Consider the following 23952-nt stretch of genomic DNA (forward strand, 5'->3'; position numbering starts at 1 on the left):
AAAAAGATACCTACATTGTAATAATATTGAAGTTTCCTCAATCTCAACCTATACCTTTATAATTTAAATCTATACCTTTATAATTCTAAAAAAATTCCTATGTTTCAAATAAAACAACTTCAGATCTCCACTACATTTTTTACATTTAAAAACATCAGAAATACTCACCCCACACACCTGCAGCTAAAGATTTATTCTGGTTTGGTTCCCTCTCATATTCAGGGTTCAAAGATGGCTGAAAGATAGTTTTATCATTACTAAAAAAATAAGACTTGAATTCTGGGACCAATGAAATAAAGAATCACAATAATATCAGCAGTATGATCTCTGCTGTCAAAGTTTTTTAAATGGAGACAGACTAGACACTTCCCCTGTGACCCAAATAGGTCAATGCTCACTTGTTGCTCTTCTCCAATAAAACACCTCAGACAGCAGTCAATAGCATTACATGAACTGTCTAGAGAAAACAAAAAACAGTGATGTATGGTTCTTCAAAGAGGAAGCTCACCCTTCCTCTCACATTCTACAATTCTAGGTTGAAGCATGGGATCTCAAAGGGCCATTGGCAGGAAGATCACTTTGTTAGTACTTCAGATTTCCAGTAAGGTAACTGTGTAGAATTTAATACATACACATACCACAGCAAACTGGAACACAATTGTAGTTTCACTTAAACACTTAAGTGACAATAATAAACATATAATGATAAAAACTGTATATAAATGTGGGAGATTTCATGGAAAATGGGGGACATATCTTTGAGCCTGATTATTTAGAGTTAGCATCAGTAGGCCGCAGTTAGCATGAGTAGGCCGGAGTACGTGACAGCTGCAGTATGAAAGGACTTTGAACCACCAGAAAAACAACAGACATGAGGAACTTGGACAGTGGAGCAATTAATAAACAAGATAACAGAACTGCAGAGGCAAGAAGGAGCTGCAAGAGCTTTAACGCAATTAAGAAAGCTGTCATTTCAGCTTAGAGCATTTAGCTGCAGGATGGGGACTTAGGAGTTGGTTTGTATCTTTGTTAAAAATCAGGGGGGGGGGGTGTTTATTCTTATGTATTTTATTAGGTATAATGTTGCTTTTATCGCGTTTAATTAATTGTGTTCATAGATCTTTGCAAAGAGCAATACAGCAGGTGTTAATTGACGAAAAACAAAAAAGGGGGAATTGTGGACATATATTTAGCTAACAGTCGCAAGAGCATTCCAGACACCTTTAGAAGACCTTGAACAGAATAAACAAGACGACAAAAAAAAAGGAAAGATGCCAATTAGAAGAACACAGGTGCGCATTCCATGATAAAGGGAACTTGGCACAAAGAACCTCAATTCGGCAGTTTATCTTGACCAATTAGACTGAGACAAGTTTCGTATGTTTTAGTTGGTATAACCAATTATGTCCTATGTTTATGCACATGTACAGAGTTGGTATAACCAATTATGTCTTATGTTTATGCACGTGTACAGAGTTGATATAACCAATCATATTTTATGCTTGTGCGCATGTACAGTGACTTTGCAGAATATGTGATTATAAATATGTGTGTGTTTTAGCAATAAACGTCGTCTGCTTTCAACTTTACAGGCGTCCGTTTATTTCTACCTCCTGCATATAAAAGGAGAAAAAAGTTAGTGGGCAAATGACTAACACCCTCTGACCTACGGGAAGGGTGATGCCTTATATGATGATCTTAAACTCATGAAATCTCATGAAGTAGCTTGTAATAGACAAAATGGCACTTGCAGAAACAATGAAACCTTGTTTATTATAGTTACAATTAACTTACAAAATCCTCAGCCTCAAACTGTTTGGGTACTTCCTTGTCTTCATTTTTCCCAGTTTCATTACCAGGTACATTGTTTTCATGCAGTCCATGGCCTTTTCCACAGTGGAAGGCGCTGGCACGAGCACGGGAACCTCCACCATGGTATCCCCCACGATGGTTTATATTTTCTGTACAATTTCTGCCTTGTGAACGCCAACCATTCCTCTCTTTTCTCCAAAAATGTCCTTAGATTTTTAGATTTTAAAGAAATGCAATTAGAAACAATTTTAAAAGAATATTCTACTTTTGTAGAATTCTTAGAGAAGTTAAATCAGCAGCTCTATACTCTGGGATGCGATAGCATAGTAAACTTAAGTTTCCATTCACATAAGCAGCAGGGAAAAAAATCTTACAAAACAGTGCCAGACAAGGAGGCTAGTAGTCCAACATTAAGACAAGTCAACCTCCTTTTCTGACTGCTCATTTATATGTTGTTGGCTAGAATATTAACACTTTTACTCTTCTTAAGAGAGAAATACACTTGGCAACTTTCAAACACTTTCAACACTACTTTAACCAGCCCCTGGTCATCACATCCTCTCCCAGAAGATTTGTCTTTCCGTTACCTCTATTTTACTACAGAATAAGAATTTAGTAGCATAGTAGTGGTACCATAGTAGAGCTATTATCATCAGACTTCTTTTCTAGCTGGAGTGGTACACAGCAATAATGTAAACATATTCAAAATGTTCCATGAAAGCTAAATTATACCTCCATTAGGCCGTCCAATGTTAGGATCAAACCCATCTGAAGAGTTGTGTCTTCTGCAATTTGCTTCATAATGATTCTCTGCCCACGAAAAATTTTCAGAATGTTTCTCAAAGTTCAGTGATGACTGTAAAGGAGCACAAGTGGTAGACCTGAGATATCTGATTAATAACAAAGCTGAATTATCAGAACTGTAACATGCACATTACTCATGGTATATACAATTCATTTATAAAATGACTTCGAATGACAGACAATGTAGCAGTCCTCAAGTATGCACATCTTCAGAGCTGTGTCACCATCTCCCAGGCTAGCAAAGTGGAAGCTGTATCTTCTGCTCCAGGACACTGAAAGAGCACTGAGGACCACGCTTGTGACACAAGGTAAAAAACCCAAGTGTCTATTTCGTTTTGGCAGCAGAACAGAGCACAAGTGGCATGTGTTGTAGCAGAGGAAAAATAAAAAAAGGTAAGAAAGGACAGGAGATCACAGTGTGGAAGGCAGAAAAGAAGTCTGGGATCTTGATTTGTGTGTTCAGAGACTACACATGTGCATTCCATAGAAAGCAAGGAGTAACTTCCACTGGAGGCAGCTGTACCCAAAAAAGGGCCAATTTATTAGTCTTGCCATTATAACTTAATAAGGCAAATGCAACTAGTTATGAAATACAAATAAAACCTAGAGTCAAAAGGGTACAGATTCACAAATATACTTCAAATTACCAGCTTACAAATAGGCACTCTAGATATTTTAAAGAAATAAATCTTTAATATGTCAGTAGAAAGTACTTTATAAACTAAAACCTCATATTGAGAACAGCACTCAGAAATAAAAATACATCCTGACTAGAACTCATACCTAAGGGAATTAAACCAAAAAAGATCATGTCTTACTGCAGCTGTCTTCCCTGTTCCTTCTATCTGGCTTTACTATTTTAACACTGTAACATTTCTTTTGCTGTTACATGTTAAAAATTCAAGAATACATTTTCACTCTGCAAAAGTAGTGCTTAGCCTTACTGTTGTTCACACCACACATCTCCCCAGTGAGCCACAGCAAAGGGCTGTGTTACCCAACACCTCCCGGCCGCACAGCCAGCCTTTGATGTAAATGAAGCAAAGCCCCCTTCCCTCTCAGCAGACTTACTGTGTGCATAAATGTCCATTGTATTGCACATGTACAAGAGATCCAATGCCTCCCAGGGCCACAAGAGCTACAAATGCATAAATGCACAGCTGTGTGGAAATGTACTGTGTCAGCAAATTAAGCCTACTGATTCCAGGGAGTATCAACTCTACTGCACTCGAAGTATCAACTTTGCTGCCTGAAGTCCACTCTCTCTCCAGACTGAGTAACATTCAGGAAAAAAAGTACAGTAGTAATGGTGTATGTCTGAAAATGAAAGCCCCAAGTTTATTTCAACAGTTATTATCCACTAACATCTAATCAAGTTATACTAATATTTAAAGTACTCCACTGATCAATGGGGGGGGGGGGGGGGGGGGGGGGGGAGGAAGTCACAGTAATAGGTTTAACTACTTTGGAAAACATGTTGGAGAAAATTATTTCCTCCTTCCCATGTTTCCTGCCCCTGCAAGAGACAATCACACACAGAAAATGATACACAAGTTCTACTGACAATGCCCCAGCAGAGCTCAAGGTGCTGTTCAAAACTCACTCCTTAAAATTCAAACTCAAGTAAGCAAAAGATATGTTCAAAATACAAAGCATGTATTTCCAAACCATACAAAAGTCAAATGAAAAGGGATTGCCCTTTCAATTTGAGACCTAGGAAGTGAATTACTTCCTTGACAAACTTGGAAAGAAGAAAGCAAAAACCACAAGAAACTATCAAAAGGTCTAGGTAGTTAAAAAATTATCATAATGAATCTCAATATTTAAGTAAAAAATAAATCCTTATAAACAAATTTTGAATAAGCTGCCAAAAATTTCAGAAAGCTCCAGATCTGTTGATCATGGATGAAATTTTAGAAGATAGCTTCATGTATTCACATTTACATATGACAACCTTCTAACACTGCCTTTGGAGTTTGACTTTAATTTTTTTGTATGAACTTTGAAGAACAATCACATTTTCACAAAGTATAACTGACAGCATTTTATATATAATGTTTGAGTTGTATGTGATACAATGAATCTAAAATCTCTAAATTGTGTGCAAATATCATGCAGTTTGCATTTTCCCCACATGATGGAGGCATCAGTCTATCAAGCCTCTTGTAGCAGAGATGACAGTAAACTTTGTAATCAACAGGAAATCTATTGGCAGTTTCTGGAAGTTGAGAAATTATTTGACTAGGTTTAGCCAGCCAAGAAAAAGCAAGCAACATCGATTTTTGAACTATAAGAAGTAGTCTTATTGTTTAACATGAAGTAAGCTTGCAAAAACTGAGTTTACCAGTCTGTCTGCAATCTCCCCATACAAGTTTTACAACAATCCTTTATGAAAAGTTTCATCCATATCCCAAAATGGCTTCACTATTCACAACAACTTCCCATTTCCATCTACCCAACTGCAATACTGCACTGATGCAAATAGAATAGTTCCAGACCTGAATGAGAGCTACTGAGCAATGGATACCCAGCTATTTAACTGGGCTTTGCTACATAAGTGACAGGGAGATGATATAAAAGCTTATACTTAAGAGGAAATCATCAGCAATAGGTGAGATGGATTTCAGTCAAGCTGTAATCTGTATCAGTGACAATAAGAAAGCTCATTCACAATCCCAGCTTCATGGCATCAGGTTTTTCAGTGCTAGCCTTTACATATATATGGAAAAGCCTTGGCTACCCAGGATCAGGGTGGAAAACAAGGCTCCTAAAGATGCAATTCCTAAAAGTGCCTCTTCAGGGAAATAGAAACTGACCGGGCAGAGTTCAGTTTCTCCTTCTCAAGTCTAAACGTTGTTGATACCATAGCCTCACCCCAGCTCCATTCTGCATGAAACATGAGACACCCCGCCTTCCTCACCCCATCCTTCCTCTTCATCTCCATCCCTCTTATCTGCTCTTCCCTTCAGCTGTTTTGTTGATACATGGGAATCAGAAATAAAAATCTATTCTAGGCAATGGAGGGGACAGGGAGTGTCATGGTTTAACCCCAGCCAGCAACTAAGCACCACACAGCTGCTCACTCACCACCCCCCACCCAGTGGGATGGGGGAGAAAATCGGGAAAAGAAGTAAAACTCGTGGGTTGAGATAAGAACAGTTTACTAGAACAGAAAAGAAGAAACTAATAATGATAATGTTAACACTAATAAAATGACAACAGTAATAATAAAAGGATTGGAATGTACAAATGATGCGCAGTGCAATTGCTCACCACCTGCCAACTGACACCCAGCTAGTCCCTGAGCAGCCATCCCCGGTCCCCACTCCCCCCAGTTTATATACTAGATGTGGCGTCACACGGTATGGAATACCCTGTTGACCAGTTTGGGTCAGCTGCCCTGGCTCTGTCCTGCGCCAACTTCTTGTGCCCCTCCAGCTTTTTCACTGGCTGGGCATCAGAAGCTGAAAAATCCTTGACTAAACATTACTTAGCAACAACTGAGATCATCAGTGTTAACAACATTCTTCTCGTACTGAACTCAAAACATAGCACTGCACCAGCTACTAGGAAGACAATTAATTAACTCTATCCCAGCTGAAACCAGGACAGGGAGCCACAACATTTGAGACCTGTCTTGTAGAGGAATGACAGGACAAGCCTTATTCTGTAATCTAAGAATTACTACACATCAGGTAGGACCAGAAAGACTTTGCAAGTGTTTAATACCAAACATGCTATATATTACAGAATGCTGATCATTAAGAGAGGCGGTAACACAAGGAAATAAGCTGCATTTCAAACAATGAAGCACAAAGACTATAATGGAGAAAGCAGACAGCTACAGAGGTTTAAGACATGCAAGAAAGCCTATCTAAACTCCTTGAGGCAAAGAATCATAGAAGAGAACAGGATCCAAAACATATGCTTACAATGAAATTTCCCACAGTCCAGGAATGAGGTGACAAATACAACCCATACCTCAGACATATTCAAGTGGTACTGGAGTAGTTCTGAAACATACTTTTATCCTGCTATATTGACACTTTGAGCATGCAGGTAAAGCTCTTCCAGGAGGTTCTTGAAATATGTGGTGAAGATTGTTTTGTAATTGTGACACCATATTAAACTAAGCTCTGATTACTCTTCAGTTGAAAATGTATTAAATTGGAAAAACAGATTCAAAGAGTTGAATATATCAGAAGTCAAGTAGAATAAAAACAAACAGATCACAGGAACCATCCTGCAACAGATAGGCCTGATGTTCCCAGAACAGCAACTGAGAGTTGCTGACAGACTGTAATAAACAAAGAAGCTAGGTAGGTCAGTGTAGAAGAAAGATAAATAGAGCACTGTGAATAAGGACATTCAACTACTTGACTAAAAAAATGCATGTGTGTGTGTAGACATATATAAGCAAAGCAATGGGAACACAACTAATACTGATGGCTAACTGTGCATTTAACAATAGCACAAGCCTATTTCTGTAAGTTTATAAAGGCTAAACATTTTCCATGGACATGAAAGACAGCAGGAAACTTACACAAATACATTAAAGTAAGGCAATGCCACTCTCATAGCTGCAGACACAGATACCACATTCAAAAGATTATCATGAAGACAACAGATTTACTAATAGGGAAATAGATCACAGGAGTTCGAATACCCAGTGCTGCCTCTGCACTCGTACAAATTGAAAAGAGTAGAAGGATAGGCCAGAAAAAAAGAAACATTTATGTGACAGACATACTCACTACTTCCTATTATTTACAAGTATTTACAAATCCTAACAATTCAGAGATTGCTATTTCCTGTTTCCAAGCTAACTGTCCTATTGTATAGAGTAACAACAGTCTAGATGAAACAACAACAGTGAAGATGCACAACTATTTGAAATTACCACACTCCACCAGTAGTAACAAGCATCCCACCAGCAACTGAATAGCCATGTCAGAAGGTCTATTTCAAAAGCATTCTATCAACCAAGTGATTAAAAAAAAAAATAACAACAGTTCTGTAAAATTTATAAGATGCAGAGAGAAATCAGAAGCAAGAACATCAAGCACGTGCCTCTGTCTTGGTACTTCTAGCACAAAATGCAATAATTCATTTTAAACTCCTGATGAAGGCAACCTTAATACAACAGCAGCTCTGATAATACAGCCAAGCACATGCTTCTTTCCATGAACTCAGCTGCTCAAGCAAAAAACTCTACTGGAGGTATGAGCTCGACAACCGCAGTACAACTACTTAAATCACAAGACTAGCAAGATATCATCTGTTATCACCCTATTCATAGAGATTTGCATTTTTACTACAATTGAGGTTATGACATTTAGACTGCTCTAATAATGAGAGTGCCTGTTCAAAACAAAAACAAAGAACATACTCTTGTTGATGATGGTGGAGTAGGAAAATTAAGCCAGGCTGGAGCAAAGTCATGCTGCGCCATTTAGGTCCAGTCTCTCCAAATCAATGAAACAAGGCTTCAGCACCTCATGGCAAGTCCCTGTAATTGGAAAAAGAAGAAATGAGTACTTCTCAGATGCTTATGTTACAAGAGGATTACACTTATGGTGTTTTGATCATTATTTCCCTTCTGTGTTCTGGTATTATTTTCTCACACAGATCTGGTTTAGAATCTAACTATCCTCATCTCATTTATAGCATCACATTTGTGCTTTTATTACCAAAGTGTCACACTAATCAAATATATCACAGGTATAATGAAAATACAACTGTAACATACCTTCCTTTACTTCCTCTTACAAATGGGATGAAGCATCTTGCACAAGGACTGATCCAGAAAGCTGTGACAAAATTAGCTTGTTGAAATACGTTCTGGTACTATCTAGAATGGATTTCAGGATTTATTTCATTAGCTTCCTAGAAGAAGCTGATTTTATTAATTATTCCCTAAAAGTTAGTCTCAAAGGCCATATTAAGGCTCCTTATGAAAAAACTAGATGCTCAGGGCCACCACAAACCCCGTATTATCTCTAGATTAAGTGAAAAGAGAGTCTACATGTCCAGAAACAGTGTCAAAATCCAGTAAAATTCTCTAGTTTGAAAATGGGCTAGAGAAAGTAATGGCTTAAGATTAAAACCCAAGAATACGTTTCCTACCCCACACTCTCCCCACAGGTAGGAAAACATCTCTCAATAAGCAAAAGAATGCAAGAAAATGTGAACTATATTACCCAAAGCTGAACTATAGCACAGAAAGGAAAATGGATGAAACATTGCCTGAATCATAAGGGTATCTGAATCATGCTCTGCAGCTAGACACTGCAAAATCATCAGTGATTCAAAAAGATTTTAAGCATGATATACACACTATTAGAAATTCAGCTAGTGAAAACATAATAAACACCCACATTCATTTCATAGGGAGACCCAAATAAAAGTGTATTCCACATCTCTGCACAACGGAGTGCAGATCTGTTAGTCAGCATAGACATAGTTCACTAATCTAAGGTTGCTGCAACACGAGTAAGTATTAGTAAGAGCTGTGGAATCTGAACTTGATAACTGATAATTATTGTTGTATTCTGGCCTGAACCAGGCCATTGCAGACTTCCAGTGACAGATGAGAAAGTTCCAGCTTCTAAAAGGAAGACAAACGGATTTGTAAGCGTTAAACTGCACTTAGTGGAACTGATGGTTTCTTTTTATGCTGTGAGCTCACACTTATGTTTTTAGGTACCTCTGCTATCAGAGTTAAACTCTAAGGTAAGATGCACAAAGTCTACTATCATTAAATAGAGACAAGTTTAAAGGTATGTCACACCCAAATAGCTTGCTGAAGTCATCCAAAACTATCTTCTAAATTAACCTCAACAAAAATTCCAGAGAAATTTTCTGAAGAATCCAATTATTTCAGACTACTAAAAAACAAGTGAAAGAAGTTCTAATGAATCACAGAACCATCCAAAAAATGGCTTCTCTTTCTAACAGGAACCAAGTTCACTTTTAGTGATTAATCACGTTCAGCAATGACATAGAAACAGAAAAGGGTATATGTTTACAGATGAACCAATACAAGACATGCTAAATTAAGAAACAGCAAATTAAATGTGAGCAGACTGCAGCAAGAAAAAAATTTTTTTCTCCTTCCCCCAGGCACAGTTCTCGTCTCCAAGCAGAAGAATCATGAAATCTTTAGAAAGGATCAAGAGAGGTATTAATACTGGAAGATCAGCACAACCACAACAACAAAATCTTCAGACCAAGGCACTTACAGTCTGAAAAACAAAGGGAGAGATTAGGTTTATACTGAGTAAGAACATAACAAAGGATCCAAGAAGTATTACCAAGTTATTGGTAAATCACCTATTAGGTATGGGACAACAAAGGCACTAACAATGTGATTTCTTAATAAGTTCATCTTACGGTTTTTAAAAAACTAGTGAAGCTTCCTAATACTACTGCTTATACAACTGCCATGAAAAGAGTTTATTCATAACTCACTAACATCCCTACCTTTTACCTTTTGCACATAAATCAAGGGCTTAGGCAAGATTTGGTGATCATCAAGTATCTGAGGACTGGAAAGGTGTTTTTTTTACAGAGCCCTGTCCACAGCTCACTGATACTTGGTGTATATTTCTCTCCAAAAATTATTCTAGAAGCAGATTCAGGTCTTCCTCATGTTCTCAGTTCTTCAACTAAATGCTCTAAAAAGGTTTTTCATAGTGCTGCTCTGTCAGATGAGTCAATCCCTTTCCTACAAAGGGGTATAGTGAAGCAGTAAAGACAGACACCTGGGCCAAAACTACACAATAGTCAGAGTGCAAAGTCAGCAGCAGAATATCGGTAAATTTCAATAAGCCTATAAAAGAAAAACCTCTTTCAGGCCTAATTCTTCCAGCTAGTTTGGATAAAAGAAGAACAGTAAAAAAAGCACAGATGTATTTTTAGAACACTACCTGACTGGGTTTACAGTTAAAGACTACCAAGAAAAGCAACTGTTGAGGATACTGACCTCCACACCACCAGAGTCAAGAAAACACTTTCTCTCATCTGCTTGTACATATTATTGGTCTGGCAATTAGACTTGGGAAAATCAAGTATTTTCATTATTAAACCTTACTAACTTTCAATAGGCACAAACACCCTAGCCATAATTAAATTGGGAAACAAAGAACAGATCAGGAAAGGACAAATATTAACATATTTTTAAAAACTGTATTTTAGAGTATATAGCCTACCCAGCTTTAAGGTGGCAACTCCATGTTCTACCTTCATAAATACTCTTACAGATGCTAACTTTCTGACATTGCCAAGAAGTTTGTCCTAGAACATATTTTAATATAAAAACATTTTCATTACAAGCATGAGCTCCATTTTGATGATCTGGCGAATATTCAATAGCTGTAGGATACTCTTCATTCTCAGAAGATATTTTTGGTAAATTGAAAACAGATCACACAAAGTGAGAATGGGATGTCAGCAAGACCAATCTGCTGCCACAGGCAGGATTTACTATGCTCAAACCCTTCATGATCAGCTAGGTTGCCAAACACCAGTTTGTTCCTTGCTTGCTTTCCAGCTTAAGTTAGGTCAACAACTGAGACTACCATGTTATTCTGCAACATGTCCCATCACTAGAAAGGTTCCTCCTACCAGGTCTGACCTTAGTCTTTTTTCCTGCTAGTCAAGTCCATTACCTAAGCTATCCCCAGCAGTCAGAGACATTTCTGCATTCTGTGTCCCCCAAAGCACTTGCAACCTCTATTCAGATTTGTACTATCTACAGATTTAACAACCGTATGCTCTATTTCATGATGGAAGTTATTAATAAAAATACTGAAGAGACTTCTTTAGAAATGTACTTGACACAGTCTTCCAGCTTGACATCAAACAAGAGCTGCCTTTACAAAGACTGAAGAGCCACTAAGGCAAATAAGTAACATTGATCCACAACGTACTTTAGAAGAACACTTCTGCCTTTCAGAAACATAGGACTACTTTTAAAATAAATATTTAAAAAAAACAAAACAAACAAACAAATTAAAGTATTTGAATAGAATGAAAGTCAGTAGTATGCACCCATACAAGCATTTACAAGAAACTGCTTTAATTATACTGACAGACAGGAAGAACCCATTTGTCTGCTAGCAAGCCTTCTTTTAGGTACACATCACACAATAGATCAACCACTGTTCACTAACACTGATAAAACAGCTGTTGTACTCCCAGCATTAATACAGCTATCAGAAGTAAGCTTACTGAGGTATACCACAGATCCGAACACAATTCCACTGCTTTCAGAAACTCTCTTGGTAACAAAAGAGTAGGCCCCAAATTTATCACTGGATGTTTAAATCACCATTCCCTAGCAGCACAAACTCAAAATATATATGCCATTCTTTAACCAAAGTGTCATAAAAGCTAACTTGGCTCAGGTTGTCTATTACTGAAGCAGAGCTGCAAAATTCTAGAAAGGTAAGAAAGATACTGAAATACTGCTACCCTCACTCATGCTATTAACACTTAAATGCTTTTAAGTTTCTTTAATCAGACTGGTCAAAATATTCACTCTCATCTCAGCAACAGCCTCTAGTGTCTGATTCAAGTACTGTGTAGTGACTTCAGAAAGTCTTCCAAAGCCCATAAATTTAGATAAAATTTATGTTTTGCTGTGTTGTAGATAGTAGAATAGTTTACAGCAGAGAAAAAAAAACTGTTCTTAAATGTTACTTCTTGGGGGGGATCAGAGAGAAATCTGTAAAGCATTTCGTTTCAGATAACTTGCAATAATTATTCCAATACCCAATTACATAAAATTTAATTCTATAGTTTTGTGAAGTATGATCTTCAATAATAAGGCAGTGAATGCCAAGGAATAATGAACAGCTGGTTCCAAGTGATGTACAGTGAAGAGATTTGTCGTAAACATAACTCAGTCATCCACTCTGAGACACATTAGCAGCTGAAGTAAGAACACTGCACCAAGTATGCTTAACCAACATCCAAGAAAGGTTGGGATGGTGTTTTTTATAGTTGAGTCAATAAGGTCCTTTTGTGACAGAAACTGTTTTTCACCAGCATTAAAGCAGCTGGAAACACTACTTTTTAAACAAACTTATTTGTGTCAGCTGAAGAGCATTCAGGAAAATTTAATATATTACCTTTGTTTTAGAAAAAGAAACAATGTGCTGAGAAAAGGGAAGCAGAAAGCCACTGCATGAATCAGGAGTCAAGACATCTGTGAAAAGGCTAAGAAAAAACACCTAGAGTCAACTCCCAAAACTCTGCAAAAACAAAAATTGAACTCAAACAACTATCACTAGTTTAGCTTGTGCTTACCAAATTAAATGAAGAAATCAAATATTAAACAGTATAGTCTATTTTCCTTTGTCATGGTTTCCGATGGGATAGAGTTAATTTTCTTCTCAGTAGCTGGTACAGTGTGTTTTGGATTTGCTGTGAGAATAATGTTGATAACACACTGATGTTTTAGTTGTTCCTAAGTAGCACTGATCCTAAGTTACGGATTTTTCAGTTTCCCATGCACTGCCAGCACGCAGGTACACAAGAAGCTGGGAGGGAGCATGGCCAGGACAGCTGACCCAAACTAGCCAGAAGAATATTCCATACCATAGAACATCATTCTCAGTATATGAACTGGGGGCAGTTGGCCAGGAAGTGTGGATCACTGCTCAGGCGTCGGTCAGCGGGTGGCGGGCAACTGCATTGTGCATCTCTTGTCTTTTCTTGGGGTTTATTTATTATATTCCTTTTTCATTATTAGTATTATTATTATATTCTATTATTATTATTGTTAGTATACCATTTTATTTTACTTTAAGTATTAAATCATTCTTATCTCAATCCATGAGTTTTAATTCTTTTTTCCCCAATTTTCTTCCCCATCCTACTGGGAGGGGGGAGTGAGCGAGCAGCTGTGTGCTGCCTACTTGCTGGCTGGGTTTAAACCATGACATCCCTGCACTACTACATTCTTCTTTCTTAAATAATCACAGAAAAAGATACAAGTAAAATCACACTTAGAATAACAGCACAGAATTCTAAAATTTTACTTGGTGTAATAATGAACTACTTCAGTGATCAGGGACAAGAAAAGTCTTAAGAAAACTACTTGGCTTGCTTTGCCTCACAAAATGAGGACCTAGGATGTATTTAAACAGTGGTTATAGATATTTGAAGGAGTAAATTCCACCAAGAAGAGAAATGACTTAATCCAAAACACCGTAAGAATCACAAGAAGATACCAACCATAGTAGATCTAGGCTGGACACAGAGTCCTGAAGACCAGAAGAACAAGATTCTGGAACAACTTTAAGACTTAAGACAAATACTTGAACCTGTCAATTTCTATTATGGTCTAAGTCAGAAACTAATAATCGTAACTGAAAAGTTTAATGTGTAGCACAATTCATGTACACAAAGATAACATTGTAATAATTAATCCACTTTTTCCCCATCTTAGGCAGTAACTGATGAGAACACTGTTTCCCCAGTAAGTTTTTTCCCCTCTCTCCCCTGCTACTTGAAATCAATATAGTGTTTAAAAACCAAACTTTTTAAGCATGAAGACCACACACTACAACCAAAGTATAAATCAAATCCTTTTTTTTTTTTCCTGCAATAACACAGATAGAATTCAATATGGTACAAAAGCAGAAAACACCCTGTATTCACGAACTTTCGGAGTAGCTTACTTCCAGACTACTTTAGCAAAGTGCTTCTTCAAGCTTTATCTTATATTACAATTTTCACATTACCTGCAAGCTTTAGTTCACTATTGCTGGGACAAAATACAGAATCACCAAATTGACTAACATTTAAGTTTTGTTTTCAAAGCTTGTTTGTAAGCTAAAAACCCGCATGCAGTTAGCACATAAAACAGGGGCATGAGATATATAGATCAAGGAGATCCAGTTGAACAAACTATCCAAAACAGTGTTCTGGAATACATCTCGGGTTTAACAGAGTTTCTCGCATTTTAATAGAATTTGCATAATTTCTTGCACTAAAAATAATTTATTTTAAAATCTCCCCCCCCCCAGCCCCATGTTCACCAGGGGGGTGGGGGATCAGGGGTGGAGAGGGAGGGAAAGGATGATTGCTCACTCTCATACCATTTGCCCTAAATTAGGGACTCCTGCCACCACAACTGTGTAGGTTACAGATTTCACCCTCCTTCACTCCAGAAGAATTTCGCCAAATAGGCAGGCTGGCAATACATGGCAGTAGTTTCTAATCACTAGTGAAGCATGAAAGCATTACAGGCTAAGCATAGTCCAGAACCCTAGCAAGCATCTATTAGTCCAGCTTGTATCTCTGTGTAGCACATCAAAAATGAAATACAGTGCAGTCACATACCAGACTCATAACACAGAGTAACTGTAGAGTGACTACAGACAGAATCGGGTGCATTTATTAACTCACTTAGCTGCAGCGCCAAACCAGGAAGCAGTCATGCTGCCAAAAGTTATGGAGCAAAAGGATAAGGTGAGAAGACAGACCTAGACTTTTATTTTCCATGCCAGGCATCTATAAAATGCTTGAAACAATTAGACCTGACAAAGCTTTAAAATTAAAAAAAAAAAAGTCTCCAACTCAAACACTGGAATACTTATGATCCAACCTCACTTCTTTCATATATTAGAAATTCATATGATGTCTTCTGCACTGCTCCTGCTAACACAGTGGAATGACCGTAATTTCCTTTACAAATGTCTTCAACCTGGCCTTAAACATATCAAGAAAACAAAGGCTACTGAGGTCTGGAATAAACTGGTTACACAAAAAATAATTTAAGTGATCACTCCTGCTCCCTTATAAAGACAATCCTTTATCCAGAATTTCTTCTGGCATCACTTCCATTCATCAAATCTTTCCAGCATCAGAAATCCTCTCTCTCTCTATTTGTCTACTTACACAACACTAAAAATAGCCAGACAGTATCTCTGGAAGTGCATAATACTCTTCAGGAGTTGGAAAAGGTGATTCCCATGAGAATTCATCTCAAGGGAATCTCCACACTGGCTGTGTAAGTGGACAAGAGAGCCCACAGATGGCAGGGGATGGAGGCAGAGGGATGGGGTGGGAAAGAAATTATCTTTTGGGATATTGCAAGGGCAAAGAGCAGAGCAAGCAGATGTAATCAAAGCATTCTGAATTTTAGTTCCATGTTTTGTTTTCTATAAACAAGTCAAATAAGAAAAAATGAGCCTGATTATTAAAGTACAGAATCCTGAATGGGCTGTGGCCTATAAGGTAATATGCATGCTGTGATTTTTTGAAACTATTTTCATTATTTGGTTTAAATAGCTCTAACTAGAGGAAATGCATTTAGTACCGCATCTTTAATGTATTTAGTTATAAACACTGTAACAATTTTGCAACTCATAAGACTCGAGTGTAAAAACATGTAACTCTACCTTTTATTTTCCCAGTTCCACACCCATTGCAGATTACAGGAGGAATGTCTCAACAACACAACTCTTCACTTTATCACAGACAAGGTTATGAACTTTAAGCATCACTTTGTAACAAAGAATTGCTACCTTGTACCATTCTTCTAAGGGCGTACTGTCTACTTGTCCCAACAGTTTGTAGTCCCATCAATAGCATTAACAAAGATAAAGTCTCCCTCACTGTTTTCACCTTCACAGTATTTTACATGAGAAAAATATGAGCTTGATGGCTTACCAATTTTAAATCTGGAAAGTATCTTCTGAAAATTAAACTATAATATCCAGAGAATGTTCTGAAAGACTGAGGACCAACTTGCACCTCCTTAGAAGATCAAAAAGAGTATCAGCCTCTCCCTATAAGAAAGATGCTCCAATCCCTTAATCATCTTTGTGGTCCTTTGCTGAACTCGCTCCACTAAGTCCGTATCTTTCCTGTACCAGGGAGCCTATAATGGGATACAGGGCTCCACATGTGGCCTCACCAGGGCTGAGCAGAGGAGAAAGACAAGCTCCTCTCAACCTGTTGGCAACACTCTTCCTAACGCAGCCCAGGGAGATGTTGGCCTTATTTGTTATGAGGATGCACTGCTGGCTCATGGTTGGCCTGCTGACCAACAGAACCCCCAGGTCCTTCCCTGCAGTGCTGCTTACCAGCTAGTCAGCACCCAGCATGTACTGGCATATGCAGCTACAACTCCCCAAAGGCAGGACTTTGCATTTTCCCTTTGCTGAATGTCCTGAGGATCCTCTGTCCAGTTCTCTGTCCTGTCCAGGATCCTCTGAATGGCAGCACAAACATCTAGTGTATCAGCCACTCCTCCCCATTTTGTATCATCTGCAAACTTGCTGAGGGTAAACTCTGCCTCATTGTCCAGGACTTCAATGAAGATGTTAAATAGTACAAGCTCCAGTATTGAACCCTGGGGTACAATAATGGCTTCCTCCAAACGGCCTTTGTGTCACTGATCACAACCCTGACCAGCTGGGCCTGGCCATTCAGCCAGTTTTTGATACACCTCATCATTCTCTCCTCTACACATACTTTGTCAGCTTCTCTATGAGGATGTCATGGAAGACATCCATGATGTCAAAAGCCTTACTGAAGTCAAGATAAACACCATCCATTGCTCTCTGTTCATCTACTAGACTAGTCACCTCATTGTAGAGGCCTATTAGCTTAGTTAAGCATGATTTCCCCTTCATAAAGCCATTCTGATGGCTCCCACTCACCTTCCTGTCCTTCAAGTGTTTGGAAGTGGTTTCCAGGATTAGTTGCTGTACCACCTTCCCGTGGACTGAAGTGAGGCTGAGCAGCCTGTAGCTCCCTGGCTCCTCCCTTCTTACCCTTCTTGATGACAGGATTGACATTTGCTCTCTTCTAGTACTCAAAAGCCTCTCTCAATGACTGTGAGACCTCTCAAAGATAATAAGGAATGGCCTTGCAATGACATCATCCAGCTCCCTCTGCACTCATGGGAGCACCCTGTCAAGCCCCATGGATTTAAGTGTATCTTATTTAAGTGTTCCCTAACCTGATCCTTTCTCCAGGGAGGGAGGAGAAAAAAGCACAGCAGAACTTTAAGATGACAAGGACATGAGATCAGAGACAGTCCCCACCCAATTTTAAGGGCATGTTGTCTAACTTGTCTAACAAGTATTTAGCTGACAGAGGAAAGACAGTCCCACTGGTGTTGAAGAGATCCAACTTCAGGGAGGTCTCTTCAAGTGTACAAAACAAAAATACTTCCCTAGCCCAGAAAGCTGTCTTCAATATTTAAGACAGGTTTCATTACTGTTGGCAAGATACATTTGGTAACACTATTTGCCTGAACTACCAGAATAAATAAAAACAGCTTTGCTTTTTCATAATGTCCCAACACAAAGAAACAGATAAAAATGGTGACATCAATATAATAACGAAAAGGCTGGTCAGCATAATAGTAAAATAGCCAAACCACCTACAATCTAAAAATTTAGTTTACTAAAAGATTGTTATGCATTTGGCATCTTACGGGTTTACCATTAATAAATACATCCAATTTAAATGGAGCTGACCAAAATTTAAGGAGAAACAGATTTTAAAATAATGCTAAAAATTAGGAAAAAAAAAAAAAAAGACAGCTAAACCCATCTCACCAGAAGCTAGAAACAAGGAAAAATAGTTCTGCATTTTCAGCTTCTATACTTCTCGTGCTCCGTGAATAGCCTGTGTTATTTTACAGGAAGCAGTTTCCGTGACACTGGATATTTCAGAGACTGCCAGATGATTAAAATAAAGGCAATATAAACTCAAACAGCTAGGAATACTTGAAGCTTGTGAGTGGAGTAGCAAAGTTATTAACAGGAAAAAAAAAATAAATAAGGAAGCTTCAAGCCATGAATTCCCAGTTAGAAGGCAGGTATGCATTCAGATTTCTTGATGCTCCCTGAAGACCAGTTTAGAAATTCAACCTATTGATTCAACCATTAACAGAATAAATGTTAAAAGCACATGCATATATGCATATTCATAGTTTTCAGGAAAGTCTAAGATGAGCATGTACGCATATCTAAGTGGCACATACCTATGATCTTTTAGCTGATACCTCACAGATTACTATTACCATAAGTACAGCACACCACAAACTACATGTGGGAACCTTAACTCCACCCCTCAGCTACACACTTGTATGAAAACCCACCCTCACCTTGTCACCATAATTTTTAGTATAATATTTATAAATGGGCTAAAAGAAGGTTGTAAGCCATCAGAATTGAAGTATACTATAGTGTTGTTATAACAGTAGAAAAAATAAAAGGTTATACACTATTCAGTGTCTCAAATTTGTTACTACTGCTGCTGCTTTGCTTCCTTGGTAATGAGCTACAGCAAGTATATCAAATCCTTATTAAGTCAGGAAGACAAACGAAGCATATATATGAATTTCAGAAGGGTCCAATAAGCAAGTCTGTATAACAACTTAGAAAAGAGTGACGATCTAATAAGAAGTGAAAGGCAGCACACAATTTTCTAGGAGGCAATTAAAAATGAATGTTTACTATCAGAGATACGCCAAACACCAACTGTACTGCATTTCGTAACAACAAAAAGAGAAAGCTATTTGCCAAGGTAATTTTTTTTTTTTTTTTTTCTCTGAAGAAGCATCAGCAGCCAGCAAAGTTCTAACTAAAACAGAGCAACTCTGGAATAAATGAGCTACAGAATAAATTGACCCTTCAAGTCTCCCATCTTGGGCCAGCTTCAAATGTTTATTTCACCTATTTAGCATCAGCCATAGAAAAACTGAAAAGTTTTGCCTGAATTAGGCAAAGAAACTAGATACACAAGTCCCAGCCATCAGACTACAGAGTCTCTCTTCTTCATAAACAGAAACGTTCAGGATTTTTCTCAAACTAAGCAGGCCTTCCAAATAATCCACTCCATCAAAAGTTTTTCATTCTACCACAAGACACACTGTCTTTTAAACAAAAAAATTTCTTGTGATAACAGATCCTTTCTTGTTATCTCTAGTCAAGAATAGCACTAATTTGAAGTAAAGTTGACAAGTGCAAGCTTTAAACACTTTTGTTTAAACCCTATATCTCAATTTTCATTCACCTTTTAAAGACACAGCTTATTAGAGATCTTCCTTACTCTGTGATTCATTTAGTTTGAACAGAGTAAAATAATCTAACTTCAAGTTATTTTGCTAGCCAAAATTTGCATGTTAGTAAAACAGAAAATAATATTCAAACCCTAACACAAGCTTTATGGTGTTTTTGAAAATGGAAGCATTTCTACTGATCACAAATTGCTGCAAAAGCATGACAACTACTTGAACTGAAGACTATTTATTTCCTTTCTTTTCTCTCCATGTAAATGCACAGCCACAATAACAGAATAAGCTTAAAACTCTACAACCAACCTCTTAACACTTTGAAGGGAAAGTGTGCACGCGTTCCCCCTGCTACATTTCAGTGTAGAAGAGGTTTTACAGACATGTAATTTACAAACAATGTTAAGTTTGTGTACGGTAATTCTCTCAAGTTCTTTGGTTTTCTAAAATTTATTGTCAAAGACTCACACCTCCAATAAAAGGAAAGGGAGCTGAACCTTTAAAGGTCTTCTATCCCACTGGTTCAACAGACATTAACATGTTCTGAACAATTCAGCTGAAGCCTCTTCTTTCTTAACTGTGCTAGTGCAGAGCAGGTAAAACCTCCTGGTTTTGTCTCACTGTCCCCACCATCCAATACAGAACTGTTCTGATGAGTATTCTAGCACTGGACAACAAGGAAGAATAGAAGAAAATACCCATACTTTTTTTTAATTTACCTTCTTGCCTCATCTTTTAAGAAGAAGTATGACAACTAAGGCTTCCTGCAGAACACTGAGGAAGGAGTGAGGTCCTCTGCCAAATCTTCCAAAAGTCTTATGACATGCCTAGGTATGAGAAGTGTATGGAGTCAAACTGTAACGGTCAATTTTTTAACCATTTAAAGCCAACACATTCTCTAGTACAGCCACAGCCCTAAAACCTAGTTTTAGAGTGACTTAACAAAACAAACAAACAAACAAAAAATAACAAAAACCCACCTTCATTTCTACTTAGAGCTCGAGTTCCTTATGTGAGGATGAATCAACTAAAGCACACTTTGTTTTGCATAAGGATCTATAATGTCGGCAAACTTGAGGGTACACTGGTGTTCTAAAAATCCCAACCACTGCTCTTTATTGTATAGTCCTCTTTCTATATATAGATACGGTTCACAAGCAACAGGGTTTATATCACTTCTGTGAATCAAGTATTGTCGCAACAATACAAACATCTTTTAGGAAATGTTTTAGAAACAGTCAAAGTTAATGAGAGCGCTTCGAATAACTTAATCATCATTTTTATCCAAAAAAGTTTTTCTTTCTTGCACTGTACCAAAATGTAAATTAAAAAAAACAAAAACAAAAAACTATTACGTAACACAGAATAACTTCATATTTGAAGGTAAACTACAACCAGGTTCCTTCTGCTTGAAACCCTACACACTTGCAGTACCATTTAGCAGAAAGCTAGATAAATGCTAACCTCCTGCCCTTTGCAAGGTTCAATGTCCAAAAGCTGAAGTGTTAGCGCAACAACATCACCACCCCGTTCAGCATACATTATGTAACAAAATCACCAGGAATTCTCTTGTACTTTGGAGTCTTCACAAGGATCTGAAGGAAAAGCAGTTGAAAAAGGTAGCAGTTTTGACGTATCCTGAACATATAAAGCACTAAAAACAATTCTGTGTATTTCAGATGTTTCCCTGACTATGTTTACCCAAAATATGAAAGGAGATGATTGTGGAAGAGTTGATAGCACCACATAGGGCATTATCATCAGTTACTGTGTAATACTACTGCTCAAACACACACAGTAACAAAAGCCAAAACAAAAAGCATGCCAAGTCTCATTCAAGTTCGTTTATAATAAGGTCAGCAAATAGTTCTCCTTGCAGGACAGAATTTACTCCTAGTACTAAAAAATAAATAAAAGCAACTTCCCCAGAAATTATTAATGAACTATGACTGTCACACTGTTTTATCCACACATTTTAAACAGAAGAATCTCATTAGAATGGAGGGGGGAAAAAAAGGACCGTAAAGTACATTAACTTGTGAAGTACTAACAAAGCTAAATATCTACACAATTTACCTATATCACTTTACAGATGTAATTCCACTTAAGCTTTGCTGCAAGTTTAAACTCTGCTTACTCTTAAAAGGTTCCACCAACAGTTTTTTCACACAGCACAGCAGCCTACACCATTCAAGACAATTTCTCAATACAAGTGTACCCAGTTTAGGATTCTACTCGAATAAACGCATCAGTAAAAGAGCTAAGCTGCTGACAGTTATTCCAGTACAAGAGCTACGGTTACATCAAGCCTTAAGTACAAGCTCTTGGGGGCAAGGACCTTATCTTCATAGTTGTCTGCAAACCACTTAACAGACTGTCAGCACTATACAAATGAAAACCTAAAGAAAGCATTAAAGCGGACCAGCATGCTAGACATTTTCTCCCCAGTGGGCGTCACCCAAGTATGAATTTTGCTTAGGGTACAAGGGCACAGCTGGAAAACACGCCTGAATCCTTGTCAAATACATTTGCATGCAAGTAAGAACAACTGCACTTCCCAAGTGCAAACACAGTGAAAAGAAAAAGAATTATCCTACCAGCAGACAGAGAGATGTAAAGACAGAATTAATGTAATGAAGTTAAAAAGCAAACCCTTCAAAACATCCAGAAGGGAAAGAGTCCAGATAAAGATGTCACCCAAAATAGTAAGTGAGGGATGCAGCTCCTTGATTTCAGCGAGATCGTCTTGTCAAGAGGTAAAAGTATCTCACAGCACTGCAAGTTAATAGCTTGAAAAGAGAGACACATCACTTTTCCTACAAGTTCAGAAGGAAGTACTTGTATTACTATTGTTTATGACCATACAACAGACAAAAATCAAATGAAATGGCCTGAACTCTTTCCATTTACCAAATGCTTTCAAACAAAACACAGATTAATACAAATAAAGGAATGAGGAAGATCATTCTTCTCTGTTGGTTTGGTTCCTTCACATGCGGCTCAGTTCATTCAGTGAATCCCCAGCCACACTGAGACTCTGTGTAGAAGAGCCCACAAGCCACAGCCACAAGAGATTACAGAAACAGCCTCCTATTCATGTTCCACATCTTCCATTTTTTCAAAACAACAAAACTGAAATAGAAGTTAAAATAACAGCCAGGCCATCCAAATAAAGCAAAATACTCAAGTGAGATCAACTTTTAGATACTGACAAGACAACACACAGAATAGAACTACTTCAGTGAGCCTGAGAATTTAAAAAACTTATTTAGATGCAAGTCTGTCATTTGTGGTCAAAATAACAAGTTACAGGGGGAAAAAACACTGTAGTAATCTTTAGATACAGTTTCACATGCTTAACTTAACTTTTTCTACAAGGCTTTAACACAAGCCATCTTGCCAAACATCTTTGCATTGCCCTTAGAGAAAAACATTTTTTTTTTTTTCATTAGCACACTACTACTAATACTTCAGTATTGCAGAAGCCCTGAAAATGTTTTTTAAATGTGGCTACTACAGTAAATGTGTCACCTTTACCAGACACTCAGTTTACTGTCTACCCAATAATGCTTTAATTATTTAAAGCTTTATGAATAATCAAGGTGGGGTAGGGGGGAAGAGAACTTAAGTAAAATTACCACTGACTTTTGAATTAAGTTGTTCTGTCCATCTTAATTTTCTTTGAGGCAGTAGCAACTCAGCTGAATGCAAATCTACAAAAACATAGTGTAAACATATTATTTTCAACATTTAAACTATATCTCTCTTCAGAAACATTTAACCATTATCGGAGGAAGGGGACAGCAATAAATCTAAAAATAACACACAAAATTAGTTAGTTCACCACTAAATTTTGTTTTAAATCCTTCCAAAAAGGTGAAGGTTTTTTGTAATGTCATACTTGCAAACCAGTCAGTCAGACTCATTCATTCTCATTCCAGAATAGGAAATTACTCTGAACCCAACCTTAAAATAACAACACATTAAAAAGCTAGTTTGCACAGGCAGTAAACTAGTTTTTGGTAAAAAATATCTGGTTTCCATAAGTGACAAAGAACAGTGGAAGAAAATAAAAAAAAAAAACCACAGACAAAAAAACCACCCTACATTGGAAGTACTTTCATGCTGCAAAAACACCTAAAACAAATGGAAAGATTGAGACGTGCAAGCCATCCAGCAGACCTGTTCAATAATTATAACAGCTCATTGTTGAGATTACAATATTAACGTGAAGGTTAAGTTACCAAAGGATTCAGTCTAGATGTACCTATTTTTTAAACTCCCAGGAAAAA

The 23952-nt window shown here is 37.6% G+C and overlaps 1 protein-coding gene across 12 annotated transcripts in view; it reads right to left on the reverse strand.

Annotated features, from left to right (window-relative positions):
- GPBP1 (GC-rich promoter binding protein 1) overlaps positions 1–23952 on the reverse strand; it is a 38929-nt gene that overhangs the window by 12647 nt on the left and 2330 nt on the right. For 5 of the 12 annotated variants that reach the window (XM_052776860.1, XM_052776864.1, XM_052776861.1 and 2 more), the window contains 4 exons: positions 23306–23373; positions 2545–2668; positions 1795–2018; positions 169–235 (listed from right to left, as the gene is read on the reverse strand). In XM_052776860.1, the coding sequence (XP_052632820.1) occupies positions 169–235; positions 1795–2018; positions 2545–2668; positions 23306–23373 (483 nt within the window). Of the gene's footprint in view, positions 1–168; positions 236–1794; positions 2019–2544; positions 2669–8005; positions 8126–12749; positions 12873–17294; positions 17314–20379; positions 20488–21124; positions 21256–22257; positions 22423–23305; positions 23374–23952 lie in introns of those variants that run through there. The other 7 variants (XM_052776868.1, XM_052776867.1, XM_052776870.1 and 4 more) reach the window with 7 other exon arrangements.

Source organism: Harpia harpyja, chromosome Z (genome assembly GCF_026419915.1).
Source record: "Harpia harpyja isolate bHarHar1 chromosome Z, bHarHar1 primary haplotype, whole genome shotgun sequence".
Taxonomy (NCBI): domain Eukaryota; kingdom Metazoa; phylum Chordata; class Aves; order Accipitriformes; family Accipitridae; genus Harpia; species Harpia harpyja.